General features: G+C 48.4%; 1 protein-coding gene across 1 annotated transcript in view; it reads right to left on the bottom strand.

Annotated features, from left to right (window-relative positions):
* Positions 1 to 18496, bottom strand: part of PRKG1 (protein kinase cGMP-dependent 1) — a gene marked incomplete at both ends in the record, with an annotated part of 370579 nt that overhangs the window by 22814 nt on the left and 329269 nt on the right. The window contains one exon of the mRNA XM_082285730.1: positions 5181 to 5277. Within this exon, the coding sequence (XP_082141856.1) occupies positions 5181 to 5277 (97 nt within the window). The remainder of the gene's footprint in view (positions 1 to 5180; positions 5278 to 18496) is intronic.

The following is an 18496-nucleotide window of genomic DNA, read 5'->3' as shown; positions in this document are numbered from 1 at the left end:
AGAGTCAGCCTCTCTCCTGACCTAAGAGAGAAATGATAATTTGCATATCTAAATTAGATTCCCACTCCCCACCTCAAGTCCAACATTAATTTAGGGTTGGCTACAGAACAGGCTGTGCTGGGTTAGGCCAGAAAATAAGTCAAGACTTAAATAAACCCCATGTAAGACATGGCTCAGGGTGTGGCTGCCCCTGGATCCCTGGCAGTGTCCAATGCCAGGTCAGACATTGGGGCTTGGAGCAGCCTGGGACAGTGGGAGGTGTCCCTGTCCATGGCAGGGGTGGCACTGGATGGGCTTTAGTGTCCCTTCCCACCAGAACCATCCTGGGATTCTGGGATTTTATGAGAAGATGGAAAGAAAAGTCATGGAGTAAAAATGAAGATCCAGTGTAGGCTGGATTTGGAAGGATGAATCAAGAATTAATTCCAAGTAGGCAGCAGGATGGAAACTGTCCATGACAGAGTCCTTATTTTCTTTGGAAAAGTCCAGATTCCACTGCCTGAGAAAGCACTAAATTTCCTCTCCCAACTGGAGCACTGTGGGACTCTACAGGAAAATAATTTGTAAAACTGTACACTAACTGTACACTAAAAAAGGCAAACTTAACAATTTTTAATCAAATACTCAACTGTGCTAAACGCCTTTAATTCCACAACCTGATCCCTGCACTGAAAACTGATTTTTGTTGCTTGACAACAAACACAGCCAAGTTTTTGATAAGGAAAGGGCAAATATTGGGCAAATATATTAAAATAGATTAAAATTTCTGTCTTCCTATAAAGCCCAGAGGTAAATAGGATTTTTCAGAAATGTCTGGAAGCAAAAGGCTAAAAAGCAGTGAGGAATGTCAAGGGTTTCATGCACAAAACCATTCCAAGAAAAAGTAAATTGAGAAAGAAGGATTCTCTGGCTAAAATATGTGGAAAATGGAAAAACTCGCTGCTGTGGGGTCTTGGAAGTATCAAATGGAGCTAAACTCCAATGATCCCATACATAACCCTGCTCTGCTTCCCTGTTTGGATTTGCTGGAAATAGTAAATATATTTTTATGTTTAATTCCTGCCTCCAACCAGAGCTGAAGCCCCTGCCCAACTTTGATGGGCTCCAAACAAATCCCATCATTCCCAACTTTGATGGGCTCCAAACACATCCCATCATTCCCAGCCTTGGTGGGCTCCAAACACATCCCATCATTCCAGACTTTGCCAAGACTCTTCCCATGAACAGACAAGGCCCAGGATGGGTTTCCACCTCCAAAGGATGTGTTTAGTTTCAACGGGAATTAAATATCCAGGGATAATTAAAATGTGGCTCTGCAGTGCTCCAGCCCCTCGTGGCTGTGCGATAACATGAAACATCCTGCACAGGCTGGAGAAGGGAATACGCTGCAAATGTTGGGAAGGGATGGAAAAAAAAGGTCAGCTCATCCCAATCAGAATTTTGCTCAGCTTGGAAGAAGGAATGACATTGTCAGATGAGTTTGGGATTTCCTCAGGTGATCCTGATCTCAAATCCCTCAGTGAAATCCCCAAATCTTCCCCTTGATGGCACCCGAAAGATCCATTCTTTCAAAAGCCACAGAATGGATCAGAATCCCAGGATCCCTGAGGCTGGAAAAGCCCTCCCAGCCCATGGAGTTGAGGCTGTGCCCGATGCCCACCTTGTCCCCAGCCCAGAGCACTGAGTGCCACCTCCAGCCCTTCCTTGGACACCTCCAGGCATGGGCACTCCAAAGCTCCCTGGGCAGCCCCTGCCAAGGCCTGAGCACCCTTTCCATGGGGAAATTCCTGCTGCTGTCCAAGCTGAGCCTCCCCTGGCCCAGCCTGAGGCAATTCCTGACAATTAAACCCAAAAAATCAGGAGATTTGCAAGAGAAAAATGATCTTTTTGCAATAGCTGGGACAAACAGCTCGCTTGGGAATTGGAAATCGGACACAGTTGGAAATTTCCACCAATAAATATCTCGATTCTGCATCTGTCAGGCTATCAGAAGACAATTGCAGCAGTTTTTGCCTTGTTATCTAATTAATTCACTAATGGCTTTGTTTATAAAACAGCCTGGAGGCTGGAAGAGATTTAATTGCACTTCAGAACTGGGGCCAGATTCTCTTTAAACACAAATAAAGGCAAAAAATTCCGTTGTGTCCACTTTGTCCAGAGCTCGTAAAACACGGCTCGAACGTTTTACGTGCATGTTTTCATTTGTGTCTTTATTAAATCTCCACATGGCAAAGGAATTTTGCTTTTTGGGGCCACCCCCAAGCCAGAAGGAGTGCAGAAGGCAAGGACCTGATTTTTAGTCTCCCTGTGCTCAGCCTTCACCTACAGGAACTGATTTCATGGAAAAATGACTCCAATCCCGGATATTCAGCTACTCCAATGTATTTATTGTGGAGCTGTCAAAAATAATCTTGATTTAAACCCGGAAGAACTGACCTGGGGCGGATGATCAGGAGCACAGGACTTGAGTGAAAAGGAAATTAAAGAACAAAGCCAAGAGCAATTAAGGCCAGCAGAGATGATTTCTGAGGGCTGGGGACAGCTGCCCTCCATCCCTGTCCCCTGTCACATGAAGTGACATTCCCTATCCCGGTGGCACTTGAAATTCCTATCTTCCTAATGTTAACCCTGGATCCCAGTGCAGAAGATGCTCAGCTGACACCAAGCACGGGACTGAGCTGTAAAAAGGAGTGGATGCATCCCAAAAAGTCCGCTCCTGCCGTTTGCTGTGGTTTCTCCAGCCCTGGATGCTTTATCCCTCAAGAAAAACCTGGATAAAAGTCGATTCTGTAGCCCAGTTTGGGATGAAGAGGAGCATCCATAAGGATGTTGGAAGAGGCACCAGGGAGCCACCGAAAAACCGAAAAACAACACGAATTCCAATGCTTTGGAGTTTATTCCCGAGATACAGAAAACAAACTGCCTGGAAAAGCGAGACAAAAAGGGATTTCCACGTGAACCATCTGTGGGATTGAAACTAATTTGTATTTTCAGCTGTCTGACCCAAAAACCACATCCCTGTGCACGGATGCATGGAAAGGGCGACCTCTCCATGCCACCAGCATTCCCAGAGGTGTCTGGAAAACCACATCCAATGGGAATGTTATTCCTTCTTGGCCAATCCCAACCCCAGACACTCCAGTTTCCCCCCAGCCACCACCAGTTGCCCTCTCCAGCGGTGACATCCTGGGACTTCGTGCCCAAAGCTCTAAAATTCCTTTTCCTTGCCATGTCCTTCACTTCCTTGATCCCTTTTACTCCTGGAAAGCACAAAAACTGCAAATGTTTTCCAGGAACATTCCTGCACTTCCATATGCAGGCAATAAAAGAGCCGAGTCCTCCAATATATTTTATATTTTTAGCCCTGAATAATAAACCATATTTTTCATGGAGGAGGTGGAAGCATCAGGCAGCAATTCCAAGCTCCGTCTTGACAAAAGGAATATTTTCTTGGCTTTGTAACAAAATTTTAAAGAAAAACAACAACATCTGGTGTGTTGGGCCACACTTGTAAATGTGTTTTATCTGTGTGCAATTCAGTGTCAGTTAAGAACCACAGAAAATGAGCTTATCCAGCATTTTCCTGCTCAGGAGAGGGGCACCCACCCCCCTGAAGAAAACCTCCAGGAATGTTTTTCCCACCCCAAGTGGCTCCAGGGCTTCTTGGAGGCTTCTGAGATGTGAACATCGGCTCAGAATGGATTATTTCTCCTTGAGCTGACACCTCGAAGGGACAGAGCAGCTCCTGCTCTTCCTCTCGGCTGGCCCAGGGTCACACAACACCAGGGTGGAGTTTCTGTCACCTTAAAGCTGCCACAGGCAGAGGCCAGGCTGTGGTTTGAGACTCCCACCAGCAAACCCTCACGGAGCCAAACCCGTGCACCTCCCCTGGAACACGCTGAGGTGTCAAAACGCTTAAAAATGAAGCCAAAACCTTCCCAAGGCTCAAACCAAGCCCCATACTGGGGGGTCCCTCACTGCAGGGTAGAGAAACCAGTGATAATGTTAATTTAGGAGACAAATCTCTGGTCAGGAGAGGATGGAGGGACTTCAAAAGAGAGGTTGAGCACAAGCTCCTGCTCTAAAGAATCCATAGCAATGACTGCAGCAGGAGCAGGGAAAGGACCTCCTTCCCATCAGCGAGGGAATCCTTCCCAGGCTGTTGGTGAACAACAGCTGAAGAGCAAACAGACTAACAATAAATGAAACCCCCAGCCCCAGGAAGGATCAGCGTTCTCACAGTTGCTCCCTCCTCCACAGGATTTCACATCCGTACAGGAAAAGCCAGAAACAAACCACAGGGAAGAGCGGGTTGAGCTTTGCACACCAAATTTACTCCTTACATCACAAATAATCACCAGAACACCTCGTCTTGCCCATTTTCCAACCCCCAGCTGCCTTCGGCTCCCACAGGGTCATGGGGTGGAGACTTCCCTGAGGTTTTGTGGTGGCAACAGTAACTGTTCCCACTCTGCCCAGGCTCGCAGGAGTTCCTAACATAGTGCACGAGTGTCCGGTGTCCGGAGCTCCTCCGTGGTGTAACCCAATTCCCCCTTCCTACTCCAAGTTCTTGTGTTCCCATGGTGTTACAAAGGGGTCACCCCCCTCTCAGGCTCTGCTTTAAAGGAGACCACAGAGCTCCAAAGCCAAGCAAAGCCGAAAGCAGACTCGGATTTTGTCTTTTCTCTACAATTCTGCGCAAAAAAAAGAAGTCCCTCTTTGGGATGTATTGTCATGGGTCAGGTACTGAATGTTCAGCTTTGAGGATGACCAACTGGAACCACTCTAGGCTTGAATAAAAAATGTGTAGGAAAGGCTTTCTACTGTCACTCTGGATTTGGTTTAGTAAGATTTTAGGTTGCTTTTCCAATCCCAGCACTCACCAGCCATGCAGCCATGCAGCTCTCCAGGTTGTCTCTAAAAGGCCATAAATCAATGCCATAAACCACTTAAGAGAGAGGAGATGTGTGCTCCTCTCAGGGCATAAATCCTTCTTGGCTACTGCAAAGCATTTACTGGTACCTTTTTTATGTCTCAGGAAGTGTAAATCAGCTTTCTTCGCTATCTAATCCCACCAGATCACTTTTCTTGGGGTTACTGAGGTGTAATACCACAGAAAATGAAGCCTTTAACACAGCACTTGTTTTAGGACGTCACACAAAGAAGAAGAGGTCACCTACCAGCTCCACTCTCCCGAACCCTCCGACTCCCAGGGTGTCGATGATGTTGAAATCCGACAGTTTCAGGTTGGCAAAGAAGGCAGCTTCGGCTTCGTATCTGGAGGTTTTGAGGCGAAAAAACGGAAATTTCTTAGAGGTGCATACCTGAGCAGTGCGCGCCGCCGCCCCCGAGCTGCGGGAGCCTGGCCCAGCCTTTACCTGCTGCACTTCCATCTCAGCTCTCAAAATCTGCTTTTAGCTCAGCATTCTGCTGCTCCCAATCCCAGCACGGCTCCAGTTTTCCAAGGGGGAATAACAAACATCCCTACTGAGGGTGCAAAGCCAATGCCTGGGGCTGCAACCCAGCTCCCAAGGCTACAGCTGGGAATTTTCTATCCATCTTCTCCTGCGTGGGGTTTTTTAAAAAATATTTTGGTGTCTTTAAGGATTTTTGGAAGGTAAAAGTCTCTCCTAGAAGTTTCTCTTATCCACAAGCTGGCAGCAGTTTCTATAAATGTTTATTGGAAGTGGCAGGATCACTAAAGGTCCCTGGAGAGAAATCCCAGGCAGGTTTTATGAAATCAGATCTGATAAACTGCAAATGCCCGAAATAAATGACTTCAGTCACAGATCAACATTCCCAAAAGGATATCTTCTCTTGTTCTCCTCCTCTAAACTCACTCAGAGCAGACATCCCAAGCCAGGAGGTCCCAAAATCCCGATGCTCTCTGTTTTTCCCATGTCCAACTGTCCCACAACACCAAGCCCCTGAGTAAGGAGCACACAAATCCAGCCCAGGCAAGCCTGCCAAAATCAGCTTCCCATGCCTATCCATGACCATGATCCTTCCAAAATAGCTCCTTGTTAAGGTTTAGGGTATTTTTAGAAAGGCTCAGAGGGGAAATGGATGAGCAGGATCCACCCCCTCCATAAAATGTGACATTCGGCTGCCGGAGAGGCCCCACGTGTGTCCGACCTTTGGCTGCTGGTGACTTTATGGGAATAAAGAGCTGGCTGGATTATGGAGGGAGGCCTGGAAGGTGCAGGGGAAGGTGCAGGATTATGGAGGGAGGCCTGGAAGGTGCAGGGGCAGCTGGCTTGGTGTGCAGGGCTTCATTTTAGCTGGAATAGTTTGCAGTTAACAGATAGAGCAGGATCACTGGGGGCTTCACTCGTGCAGGGTGACAGTAGTGGGAAGAGGAGCCCCCATCCCACTCCCGTACCCGCCTGCCCAGCTTTGGGACATTCTCCTCCTGATTATTTCATCAACAGCATGAACTGATTTATTGGCAGATTCCTTTCAAACCGCCTCCTCTGCTCTACTTAAAACCTCAACGACAATGGGGGAGAAAGAGCAAAACTGCGTCATTTTCCAAGTGGAAAGGGAAAACTCCAAATAGGAATCTGGCAGTGTGAGAGGTGTCACATCATGAAGCCCCAAGTCTGAGGCAATAAAGCACAATTTTCTCTCAGGGGGTGCTGTCAACAGATGACTTCAGCTCTGCTGTATTTTTTATGCTGTCACCAGATCCCATGGGTGACCTTGCTCCTGATGCACCTGACTTTGGAACCCAATCAGCACGGAGCCCGCTGGGAACTTGGGATAACCTTGCGTGCCACAGCTGCTCATTGATCCCTCTGTGCTCATCACGAGGTGAGTGCTGAGCTGGCGCTAAAAAAGGATTTAAATGTCCCCATTCACAGCACGGCAGAGCCATCATTTCAGGGGTGACAGAGCAGGGAGTGCTTCTCAGTTCATGATGAATGTACAGAGCAGTTAAATACCTTGAATGATTTCTAATTGCCAGGAAGATGAAATCCCAGCCTGGAAAATTCTCTGCCAACACACAAACAGATGGAAAATTTCAGAGCCAGGGTCATACAATTGTTTGGGTTGGAAGGGACCTTCAAGACCATCTGATTTCAACCTCCCTGCCATGGACAGGGACACCTTCCTGGACCAGGAGGCTGAAATCTTCTGGATTTGCGTTGCAACACGATAAAACTGGATTATTTTGCTGAGAAAAATCCTTGCTGCATCTTTGGGATCGCTTTTGGAAATGCCTTGGTTAATTCCCTCTGCCAGACTCCTTGGATGGAGCGAGCACATACAAGTGCAGCAAAGCAGATGGGACACACTGGATGTGTTTCTCTCTAAATACACTGCAACAAGCCTCAAAAACCCAAAAGAAAGGCCAAAAATATGTAGTGAAACCAAACCACGGTAAAATCAGGCAAGCAAGCTCTTCCCGTGCCTACCAACAACAGCCACACTGGAATTCTGTTTTATTCCCAGCTACAAAAGTCCAAGTCCATTTAAACACAAAATTCCTATAAATTAAGTCGTTCTGCATTTCAAACCTGCTAAGCTGGAGGATAAATATCTGCAATAAAAAGGTGAAAATACAAATATTCCCAAGCTAAATCGGAAATCGGGGGTATGATCCTCGTCATGAAGTTCAGAATTCCTTCCAAATTCCTGAAGCCGAGCATGCTGCTCCCTGAACGGAAGCTCCCAAGGTTTTGCAGCGTGAGCTCCTCACTGGACAGAACAATGGTGAAAAACATGTGTGATGTTTGATTTTATCCCCTCCCAAAGCAAAGAGAGCCTTCCAAGGCACTGGGAGGGCAGTGCCAAGGAACACAGAAGTTGAAATACTAATATTTTTCTGTAGGAAAACATTCAGTTCTGGATCAGAATAAAGAATCTGCGACACTTGGGAATGTTTGGGATATTCACAGGATGGCTCAGGCTGGAAGGGAGCACAGAGGGCACCTGGTGGCACCTCCCTGCGCCAGCAGGGCCATCCCGGAGCACAGGCACAGCACTGTGTGCACACAGCTCTGCAACAGCCCCAGCGAGGAGAGCCCAGAGCCTCTCTGGACAATCTGCTCAAGGAAGCAGTTCCACAGAACAGAGGTGGGACAAGGGTAGGGACAGTTTGACCCCACTTGTTCAGGATGAGGTGGGAATAACTCATCCGTGTGTGGGACAAATCCACCTGTGCCAAGGCAGGGTGCTTTCCTCCACTGTGGAGACGCCACTCATGCCACTCCTCTTTAACCAGAAAGGCAGTTTTACTGTAAATCCCAGCTTTATGCCAGTGTTTGGAGACTTTCCATATAATCAAATGCTTTTCTGACCTCTGGAAGAGTTCAAATTCCTGAATTAATGGATGAGAGGTGTGCTGGGCAGACACCTTGGAGGCACAGTCAGTGCCACGCTGGAGCTGTGCAGGCACAAGGCCTGGACTTCCTGCACTGGGATTCCTGGGCTTGTTTGTCTCCAGTTGAATTAGCTGTAATTAAGAAAGAGCCTTTCCCTGGATATTTTGGTAATTGGACTGCTCATCCCAGGTCAAAATGTCTGGAAAATCATAGCTGGAAGTGCACAGTAAGAAAAGATACGGGGAACGTGTGATCCAAAAGCAAGGAAAAGTCTGTTAATAAAGAGCTTCTAAAATGAAGGCTGAGCTTTTCACAGGAGCCTTGTGGGACACCAGGAATCAACTCCCAGTGTGCTCCTAATGGGACTTTTTGCTTATTGAAGCACGGTTTTGTACCTACTGACAGCAGCCCAAGCCTAGCAGAGCTCACAGCCCACTCCTGCAGCTGACAGCAGCGTGGGACCTCAGAGAGCAGCACGGGCGATGTTCAGGTCTGAGTTAGGCAAGAGCATCCTGCAGAGTCTCCAAGCTCTTCTCCAAGGTTTCCTGGGAATCTGAATGGCAGAAACCTCCTGAAACCTCCTCTGGGGCTTGGGAACACCACTCCTTTCCCTGCCTCCAAATAAACCCCCTGTTCCTGAGGAGCTGCCTGGCCTCAGCCTCCCCTTTGGCAGGGACAGGCACCGTGTACAAGACACCAGAGTAATCAGGGGGTTCAGGAGGAAATTCCATCTTCCAATACCCCAATCCTTTGAAATGGCAGTGCAGGAGCCCCAGCCCAAGTGTTTGGGCAATGCTTTGCCCGAGGGGAGAGGAAATCCTGTGGCTCCTTGCACTTTTGGAGGTTTCCCCCCATTTAAATGAGCCACTGCCTCCTAGGACAATGATTACTCGGAGAGATATTTCAAGCTTTGCCTCCTAAAACTATGAACAACAACGAAAAAATTGAAATAATCATGTTACCCGGGCAGCTGATCAACAAGAAGATGTGAGGAGCAAAGGTTTGCAATTACCCAACTGCTCAGCTCAGCTAAAGTAGCTCCTGAATCCCATCCTAAGCGTGTTGGGAAACATCAGACATCTGTTAGCAAACTGCCATCTCCAGAGAAAACTTGGCTCCTCTCCACCTGCAGACTGCCAGCCAGCCAGGAACTGCAACCAAATGGGAATCAACCGCCCTGATCCGAACAAATGCCACCGGTTTGGGGGTGGGAGCCTTCCCCACTGACAGACACCAGCCTGTTATTTGGTTTTTAGGTCAGCCTGGTCACTACCTCACCCATCACTGAGGAGATGCATTTCTGGAGAAGGAAATATGGAATCTCTGTGAAAACTGGGAAAAGTGGAATGGTAGCACCTGGATGGTGAGATCAGAGCCAGCCTGCAAGGGGACACAGGTGAAATGAGCCTGAGATCCACAGGTGGGGTGGGGAGGGAAATATTTGCCAAAACTAAACTCTCTTTCTGTGCCCACTAAAAGTCCTCTCCTCATGGTTCTTAAGATACAGCAAGATTCTAAAGGGGTCAGGGAATCATGGAATAGTCTGGCTTGGAAAGGACCTTCATGATCATGTTGTTCCAACCACCTTCCACGTCACCACATTGCTCCCAACCCTTTCTCCCAACGCTTCCAAGGATGGGGCAGCCACAATTTCTTATTAAATGCTGCTTCAGCTGATGGGGCACTTAAAAAAATCTGTGTAGAAGAAAGCAAAAATTCCCCCAAATCCCCAATTCTGTGACTGCTCTTTCTCCCCATCTGACTGTCTGTATTTTGGCTGGGATGAAGTGACCCACCTGAGTCTGGTCTATCCATGGGACCTGGCCTGCCTGGTACCCTGAAATCATGGAAAGCTCCCTAGATTGGATTCGTGCTGTTGCGTGAAGCAAGGTGCAATTCCAAAGGGACACGGCTGGAATTCCTGTCACCAGCAGACTTCAGAGTTGAAAGTGATGTGAGGAAGAGCAGATGCAGCAAATGGTGGCAGGGCTGCCAGGCCTTCCCTTCCCTGCTGGCTCCAATGACTCCCAAAAGCCCAGGATCACGTGTTCCCCAAGGATTTGGGGCAAGGGGGAATCTAGGAATAGGTGAAAGTGAAATCAAAAGCACCTCGTGTGGTGTCCATGAGATACTGAGCTTCAGCTGTGCCCTGTTTGAGAGGGCTCAGGCAGAGGGACAGCCACAGGGCATCAACACAACCAGCGGGATCCAGAGCCTGGGAATGGCTGAAAGCAAATTCCTGGCAGGCACTGAGAGCAAATCCCTATTTCTTCATGGTGTGTGGCCACTCGTCCTCTCACAGGTCCCATCCCACACGCAAACCCTTATCCAGCATTCCCCGCAGGTATCAATCATGGGGTCAGGACTTTTTGGGGGTGATGTTCCTTGACAAACCTTTGCAGCAGGAAAAAATAACCAGGGCATGAACCCAGCCTCTGTTGGGAAAGGCCAAACCTGCTCTCCAGGCCTCTCCAGGATCTGAGCACTCCCAGGTCTCCATGGATTAGCTGGAAGGGGGGTGTTTGCCCCAAAATTCCCCTCAGGCAGAGCAGGCAGTGAGAGCAGGGAATAACAATGTCCTGGATGTGTGGGAAAGGCCTCTGTGCTCCTTCCTCTGGGCACCATGTGTCTATCTCCCTCCTGATGCACAAATGCACCTGGGAACTTCCCAAAGACCCTTTCAGGAAAAGCTGCCTTGGGAAGGATGATTCTGAGGAAAAGCGCAGCTCTTTGCCTGTTTTCCTACCCATCACAAATGTGACAGAACAGCTGAATTCATTCCCAGCTCTGTCACATTACCGCCATTTCTGAGCTCACTCACGAATTCAGATCCCGGAGTTATTCCAGGATATCTCCATCGATAACTCCTGCCTGGGATTAGCCACCCTAATGCTGAGCCAGCCCAGGGAGGGATGGATGTCACCCACAGATCCTGGCTGCTCAGACAGGATTTACCTCCAGAGCAGGATTTGCTGCCCTGCCCCAAGGAAGACCGAGGAGGAGAACATCAAACTCATCTGCTGCTCTCGATGTTTTATAATTGCAAACCCCACTGAAAGAGTGGAAGGATGGATCTGTAGATGGATGTAGGGTGAACATATGGGAATAATAACCCAGGAATTCCTAGGCTAGGATTCCTCAGCCCATCCTTCTGGGGTGGCTTGAACTCCTGATTTAGCTTCTCCTCCCACTGCCTTCCACATCTGACACCTTCAAAAATCCAAACCAGGAGCCTTTTCCTTGGGATTTTTAAAAGCCCTGTGCTGGTGGTGCCGCTGGGTTTGAAGCTGCAGCTGCAGGGACCATTGCATGGAAAAGAAAGGCTGGATTTCTTTCAAGGCCATATCTTCAGGGCTGGGAATTTCTCTTGGATGCCCCAGCACCTGAAATCACAGCCTTTCGCATCAGGAGAAAATTGCACATCCCCTGCTTTAGATTTTCTTACAGCAGTGGAGCTTGGAGTGGCAGCTAAACCAGATATTAAAGCCACGGTGTGGGAACCCAAAGTGCTGAGAATATTTCTCTGCCTGTTTTTAAGGGTTCTTACCCCCCTGAAAAACACTGTTTTAACCTCCAACCTTGGAAAAAATTACCAATGATCAGACAAGAACTAGAAAACACAGTGGTGTGAATTAGGTGATAGACTGCTATGCAAGATTGTCACAGGGTGAAAAATTTTAGAGGTTTTGGGCTTCTCTTTGTAGTAAATAGATAAGAGTAAAAAATATCAAAATGGAGGATTGTTGTTGTTCTCTAAACTTTCTCCCTTCTTCCTTTACTACTTCATATTCTGCAGTAAAAGTAGTTTGGAATGACTGGATGAGGAATTCTGCAGTTCCTGGCCGTGTTACTGAATAATTGGTAGGAAAGTGAAAATAACATATGTTTTTAGTAACTATTGGTTAAATTATCTTTAAAAGGCTGTGCAAATCTTGATAATTAGAGACTTCTCTCCTGCTTTCTGTGCTCTATGCTGTACCTGGGTCACGCTAGTGGCTCTGTTCCTCTGATAAGACTTCATAAACAACTATCTGGAAGCACTGAAACTCCAGGAAAAGTCTCGGTTTATCTTTGAAACTCCTTGCAAGGACTTTTAGAAAATTCTCTCCCATCAGGAGAGATTGGATTTATGGCACGGTTCAGTGTCACCATGGCATCTCTAACTTCCTCTGGAAGGGGAGGGAGATCTGAAATTAAAAATACAGGGTTAAAAACCTCACAGGTTCATTTGTCCCCTCCCCTTTTTTAAAAGCAAATCACTTTTCAGTGAGAGCTCAGCATCACAAACATGATACTGCGCTGCTGGAGCAAGCTGAGCTCATCCCGGGTTGGTTCAGTAGTTAAACAAAGAGATTTGTTGGAATTCTGGGGCTTTGAAGACTTGGATGTTGCACAGATCTCACCCAGAATTGTAACTGAACACACTCAAATGCAGCCAAAGCAGCTCAGAAAGTGCTTCTCCTCATCCAGGCTCTTTGAGAAGCCTGGATTTTTTGGAGTGAGTATTGTGGAAGCCCTGAACGTGCCAGGAGATTGGGATACCTCATCAAACACCTTGTGCTGCTGGGTTCAGTGCCTCCCACCCCGCAGTGGGACCTCATCTGGGAGAAAACCCCTTCAGATGCAAATCTCACCCTTTTTCCCCAGATATTCCTGTGGAATCCTCTCCTCTGGTAACACAGGCAGGTGCATCGCTCCCTTTAAAGCCCACGAGAGCCCCCAGGGGTCCGAGCTCCCAAAATCCCAACCCAGCGCCCACATTGTGGAATTGTCCCTTACGCATCCACACGATGCTGATGTGCCAGGAAAAAGCCACAGTTTTGGTGGGACAGTCAAACACACCGGGCTAGAAAATGCCAGGTGATGGGAACTCTGTACAGACCTGAGCCCCAGAGCTCTCAGTAGAGCACAAGGAGGGTTTTTAGGGAACACACTCCCTGGTTTTCTCTGGAAGTCACAGGGAGGTCACCACGGAAATGTGTATTTGTTTTCCAGATGAACGTGTTCCTCCTTGAACTCCTAAGGAAACAGCTCCACGCTTCCCACAGGACTCTCCCCACCTCCTTCTCTGGGAAGTGCTGGATTCAGCTCCGGGTAAAAACGACATTTGTAATATTCCTCATGCCAAAATGTCCTGAAATAGTTCAAACAAGACACCCTACAGAACAGTCTGATTACAACCCCCAGACCTGAATCCATTTTAATTAAAAGGGGCGGAGGGAGGATGTGGAGTATTCCTTCCTCTGGTGGAGTTTCCTGTTCTGTGCAGTGTTAAAGGATATTGCTTAAGGATGGGGGTTGTTCCTTCTCTTTCCCCTCCCTTTCTCCTGGTCTCTTGCTTTAACTCTGGATGATTTTAGCTGGACACCAAAGACATGCCTCATATCACATTCTATCCTGGCCCAGCACAGCCTGGAATTCCAGGCTGAACGAAATCCTAAGGAAGAGCAGAAGACCTCTCATGGCACCTCAAATGCTGCACTCAAACCTCAGCAACCTCATTTCATTCCAATGGAAAGAACATCTGCTATAAGATGGAAAAGCAATAAGATGTTATTTATCGACAGCCAAGTAATTCATATCAAACCATGGATTCCTGGGGCAAACTGGGGTTTAAACCCCCACACCGAGCAGCTGAATCAGCTGCATTTTGGGGATGGTTGGCACAAAGGCAGTGAAAAAGAAACTTCCCATGGTGGTCTTTAATGCTCCTGAATAATTTAGAAGGAAAAAAAAAAGAGTATTTTGGTCAGGAAGGAGACAATTCCCTGAATTCCCTCTTTTCTCCTCATTTTTCTCCTCATCCTCCTGGATTCAATAGTTTGGATCTGTAGGCAATAAAATCTCTTTGGAAAATAAGGCATCAAGGGTTTTTCCTTTTGCTTTTCTGACTGACTTCCGAGGCAATACCTACAGATCCCCTGGGGATTTCTTCCTTTGGAAAACACCCAGGAGAACGCATGTGAATACTGTCCAAAACAACAATTGTTCATTAAAATTCCAAATGAACTCTGTGAGGGCAATAAATCCCAGCTACCAAACCGGGTGCCAAGGATTGAACACCACCAAAGGTATTTTAAGGGAAGTTGTTGGGATTCATTGGGGAAGAGCCATATCCCACCCTTGGAAAGCCAGACATGATCTCCAGGAAAGCTCAGCCTAACTACAGCCTGAAATTGCTCAAATCACAGTTCTGCTCTACGAAACCTCCCCAGCTAATTGCAAAGTGCTCATTAGATCCCAGCAGCCCCAAAGGGGCTCAGCTGAGCACATCGACACCAAAGAGCCCCTTTGCCTCCAGCCTCCAGGCAGGACCTGCACAGAGGAAGGTCCCCATGGCAACAGCGATGCTCACGTTCAAAGGATTCGGTTGCAGCTTTCTCCTCTTCAATTTTTTAAGGAATGTGAGGAACAGATCAATATATTGATGATGTCAGACACATTTATTTGTCCAGTTCACTGTGCTCACCACTTACTGTGCATTTGTTCAAGTCCCGGGGGTTTCAGACAACTTTGTCGGCATTTTGCCCTCAGTTCTTCTTTCCAATGGCCCAAATCCTCTGGGAAAAAATCCCTTGTGAGCTTGGGTTTCCAGCTTGGCAGCTGCTAAGAGGCAGAGATCTACCCTGAGAGAACTCGTGTTCCTTCTCCAAGGGCTGCTGAGGGGCATTTCATGGAATCCCAGAATGGTTTGTAATGGAAGGGACCTCAAAGCCCATCCAGTGCCACCCCCTGCCATAGGCAGGGACACCTTCCACTGTCCCAGGCTGCTCCAAGCCCCAATGTCCAGCCTGGCCTTGGGCACTGCCAGGGATCCAGGGGCAGTGATAGCCACAGGGCAGATCAGAAAAGGTAAGTCAAGCCCAATTCAAAGTCCTACCCTTGGGAGAACCTCCTTGTAAGAGAAAAAACACGATGTGCTGAGATCAACCACTGCCAGAGAGAGCTTTCATAGAAAAGCACCACTTCAAAAGTCCCAAAAGGGAATTCAAAGAGCAGCTGAAAGAGCTGAGGAGAAGAATGAAATCTCAGCAGTGGCACATGGGGATCTGGACACAGCAAACACACCCAGTGTGGATCTAGGAGAGGCCGGCAGGAATTTGGAGCAGCTGAGCAGAAGCACAAGCCAGGACATTAAAAGCAAGAGCACCCTTCAAATACGAAGTCGTTTCAAACAAATCAAGAAAGAGGAAAGAAAAAAGAACCAAATCTGGTCCAGTTGAAAGGAAAAACACCATAAAACAGAAAAAAAAAGCAAATAACAACTTCAAAAGGCTTCAAACCAAATAATAAACCCTTCCTGACCACAGCAGCAGCACAAACCTGATCATGGGCTGTAGAGACCCTACAGAGACCCTCTGGAAAGAGCCCACCGAGGAGAACAAAGCCATGTGAGAGAAGCTCAGTGCCCTTTTTACCCCTGGGCTCAACATGGAAGGCCTTGGGGAGACCCTCCCAGCACATCTTCCTTCCCAGGGAAGCTCCAGGGGAACCCCACTGAAGTGTCATTAGGGGACCCACATCGACTGAGGGACCAGATGGGCCTCCCCCAGCACTTCTGTGTGACCTCGAGGATGGAAGTGGCTTTTTGATGGGATCCAGAGCCCTGTAGTCCCCTAAACCCAACATCTGTCCTAACAGAAGCACTTGACACATGGATAAATCTGAGTTCTTTGGGGAAGAGCCAAGGCGCTTCCCGAGCCTACTGGAGCTCTTTGAAGGAGACCCCAGGCATGTGGGGAGGAGAAAGCTGCTGGATGCAGTTGGCTTGGATTTCCTAAAGCCATCCGACAAGGTTTGAAAGGCTCTTACAGAAGTGATATAAGAAGGAAGGTTTGTGCATTGATTAAAACAAAAAAAGTGCAAAATAGGAAATGCAGCGGTCGTTTTCCTAATGGAGGGAGGTCAGCAGCGCTCAGATCCTTCCTGCTCAACATCTTTAGGGATGAACTGGAAAAACAGGGAGAAGAAGTAGAATGACAGCATTGGTCAAGGATATGAAATCGCCAAAACCAGCAAACAGAAGCCCAAGGTGAAAAACCGCACAAGGAATTAAAGACACGAAGGGACAAGGTAATGCCTACACTGGAAATCCTGTAGAAATGCAGTGAGGGGGGAAAAAATCCTGCCTAAGCAGGTGGTGGTGGTCATTCATCCATCTGTACTGCTCTCACCTCAAAAGCTAAGGAGTAAGGTTGGGAAAGGGACGGGGAAGAGATGGATCTGGATGGGATTCTGTGCTAGGGGAAGAGACAACTGGCAGGAGCTGATCAAAGTTGAAAAGGTCAGGGTGTGCCACGGGAAGCAGCTGTGCAGATTCAGGAGGAGAAACCACCAAGGAATGCTCAAATCTATTGACAGCAGGAAGTGCCCAAGTCCCAAATCGCTGGAGACCGGAGGCTCCCAATCAATAAATCAATAATCACCTCTTTGCTCTTCTCCCCCTTCCAGCCACCTGCTGGAGGCCACGGGCAGAGACAGGACCCAGCTGGATGCACTGAGGCACTTCCAACAGATCTGCACAGAACTGGGATAGACTGGGAAACTCAAGGCCCCTCCTTGCAGTGTCTGAAAGCATCAGAGCCCAGAGCTGTGCTTCCCAGGCTGCCCTGGAAGCTGTTCATGTCTGACATGGTGAGACAGGAGCTGCTCGATCTCACAGCTTGTCCTGACCAGATAAAAGGAAGTTCTTATCAGGCATTTATTTATTTAACACATGGCAGCCAGGGAAAAGCAGAGTTCTCGCTGCTGCGCCGAAATCCACCGCCGGAGAAACTCCCCAGTGCTCTGCCAACACTGGAATATTGTCCTGTGATAATCAGGAAGGGATTAGGAAAACAAGGAGCCAAACAAAGCACCTGAACTCCCAGGGTTTTTTACCTCAGTGAACTCCTGGGAAAGGGATGCAAGCTGGCTCATTTGGGGAATCCAGGCAGCAAACCCTGCACATCCCAGCAGTTCAACGGCATTCCTGCTTTTCTGATGGAGCACAGTATTTTCTAAAACACCTCCCACGCATGCAGCTTGTTCTGGAGAAGGGCTCTTGCCATCCCAGGAGCTGAACTAGCACAGATGAGTGCTCCCCCAAAACCCCTCCAAGCCACGTTCCCAGCACTGGACTCTCACACACCATCCCCTTGGATCAGTGCCAAGCTCTGGAAAATTCCATGGGACAAAGGCAGGTCTGGGGTGGGGAACAAAGAGGGGCCCGAGGGCTCCAGCAGAGAACGCCAGGAGCAGCTCAGGGGACAGCGGATCAAAAGCAAGGAGCTTCCTGAGGGTTTCTTAGCATGCTTGGAAGGTTCCCATCCCTTATCCAGCACTTTTCCATGCTTCCACTGGAGGGCAGGAATATCCCGCGTTTCCAGAGAGGATCCTTCAGCTCACTGCCATGCACCCTCAAGCAGCTCTAGGAAGGCCTGGCCTTTGGGGACATCCGCGTGCTCCTCCATGCTCTCATTTGCTTCCCGTCCTGCTTTTATGGAGCAGCGCCGTTTTTTCAAAGCATCGTCATTATTTTCATCAAACAACTGCAGCGTTCCCAGTTTGTCCCAATGCCTCCCCTCCCAGTGCCCCTCAGCCTCCCTGCATGCCCTGCAGCTCTCCAGGGTGCCCTAATTCCCTGACATAACTTTTCTGTAGGTAGCGCAGATACACCGGAATTCCGTACATCTGCACGGAGCAGCAGATTTACACCCTCACTGCTTCCTCGGGAGGCAACAAAACTTTTTAGAACATTTCTGGGGGGGAGTGTGGGTGTGCTGGAGGGCAGGAAGCTCTGCCGAGGGATCAGCACAGGCTGGATCCATGGGCTGAGGTTCAGCAAGGCCAAGTGCCGCGTCCTGCCCTGGGCTTGCCCCAAGCCCTGCAGCTCCAGGCTGGGGCAGAGGGGCTGGAAAGCGTTAGGAATGATTTTTGAAGGTTGGCTTTTGCCATATGCTGTATTAATTATGAGTTCTATTATAGGTTATAGTAGGGACTATAGTGTTGGGTATTATGATATTATCCGGTGGAAATATCAAAGGTCTAATATACATGTTGAAGGTTTAACGCTGTCGGGGTGGCTTTGATGGTACAGGTTTGGTTTGGCGGCGGCTGGGTGGGTTTCTGTGGCAGTGCCCGTTCTGTGGGGAGCGAGCTGCTGCCGGCCGGGCTGCGGGAGCAGCGCC

The sequence above is a fragment of the Coloeus monedula genome (assembly GCF_965178545.1).
Source record: "Coloeus monedula genome assembly, chromosome: 8".
NCBI classification, from domain to species: Eukaryota; Metazoa; Chordata; class Aves; order Passeriformes; family Corvidae; genus Coloeus; species Coloeus monedula.
The sequence above is the reverse complement of the archived record's forward strand: the minus strand, read 5'-3'. Positions and strand labels throughout refer to the sequence as shown.